Source organism: Pediculus humanus, genomic scaffold (assembly GCF_000006295.1).
Source record: "Pediculus humanus corporis 1103172108759 genomic scaffold, whole genome shotgun sequence".
In the NCBI taxonomy this organism is placed as follows: domain Eukaryota; kingdom Metazoa; phylum Arthropoda; class Insecta; order Psocodea; family Pediculidae; genus Pediculus; species Pediculus humanus.
Genome location: NW_002988225.1, coordinates 1 through 1183, shown reverse-complemented (window position 1 = coordinate 1183; position 1183 = coordinate 1). Strand labels below are relative to the sequence as shown.

Here is a 1183-nt window from a genome sequence, read left to right as displayed (position 1 = left end):
CCAAGGTTTTCCCTCCAGGCTTTATTAGGGTTTTTCAAGGTCTACTATTATTATTATTTAATCCACTACTTCTACTACTACGGTTTTTGCAGCCAACATCTTAAAAGACTCAAACAAACTCTCGTTTGTACGAACAACAACAAACAACGAGGAGAAGGAGAAGGAGAAGAAGAAAAAAAATTTGCTTTTCTCTCTCTCTCTCTCTCGCTCTCGCTCTCTCTCCCTTTCAAAGCTTAATCTTTTAAATTTAAATTGACGCGATGCCATTTTTCTTATTCTCGATATTTATGTACGAAAAAAAAAAAAAAAAATTAATGTATTATTTCATATTCGAAACAATAATGATAATAATAATAATAATAATAATAATAATAATAATAATAATAATAATGATAATAATAATAACTTTACTTATTTTTAAACTGACCTTCGTTTTTAATTGTGTAAAACAAAATCGACTTTTATAAATAAAAAAAAATTTAATGTATCGAACAAAAGAAAAAACAAATTTAATTAATACCGGTTTTAAAAAAAATTTAAAACCGGTAAAAACTTATATCGAACGACAAACGAAAACAATTAATAATAATAATAATAAATTTTACCTGTAAAAAATTTTTAATTGGTTTTTGCCCCTCAGAAAAAAAAAAAATAATAATAATAAAAATAAAAATAATAAAATGAATGTGAAAACCTCATTATTTTCCGCGATGAAAATCCAAAAGTATCATTATTATTATTTATAAAAAAAAAATTACGCCGCGTTTAAAATTCGACGAGAGAGGAAGAGAGAGAGAAAGAGAGAGAGAGAGAGAGAGGAAAAGAGAGAGAGAGATAGAGAAAATCGTATGAGTTACTTGTATGAAAATGCCCGCTGAAATTATACAACACAAATTTTGTATCCAATTAAAAGTTTTATTCTAGAAATTTTCCAACGAGAGAGAGAGAGAGAAAACAAACAAAACATTATAAAATATATACATATATCTGCCTCCACGTTTTTTTTCAGACGTTTTACAACTCGGCAAATGCTGTCGTCAACGTAACCGTTTTCTACGAAAGTCTTTGTCCCGACAGCATAAGGTTTATTAAAAAGCAACTTCATCCCACCTACTCGGAACTTAAGGATTACATGAACGTGGAACTAGTGCCTTTTGGAAAAGCTCGAGTAAGATAAATTTTT

The 1183-nt window shown here is 28.3% G+C and overlaps 1 protein-coding gene across 1 annotated transcript; it reads left to right on the top strand.

Annotated features, from left to right (window-relative positions):
• Window positions 1-1009: 1009 nt before the first annotated feature.
• Phum_PHUM620270 (uncharacterized protein) lies at window positions 1010-1177 on the top strand (the record flags this gene model as incomplete). Its single annotated transcript, XM_002433226.1, has 1 exon — window positions 1010-1177. A coding segment is annotated over one exon (168 nt), but the record flags the coding sequence as incomplete, so codon positions are not given.
• Window positions 1178-1183: the final 6 nt, after the last annotated feature.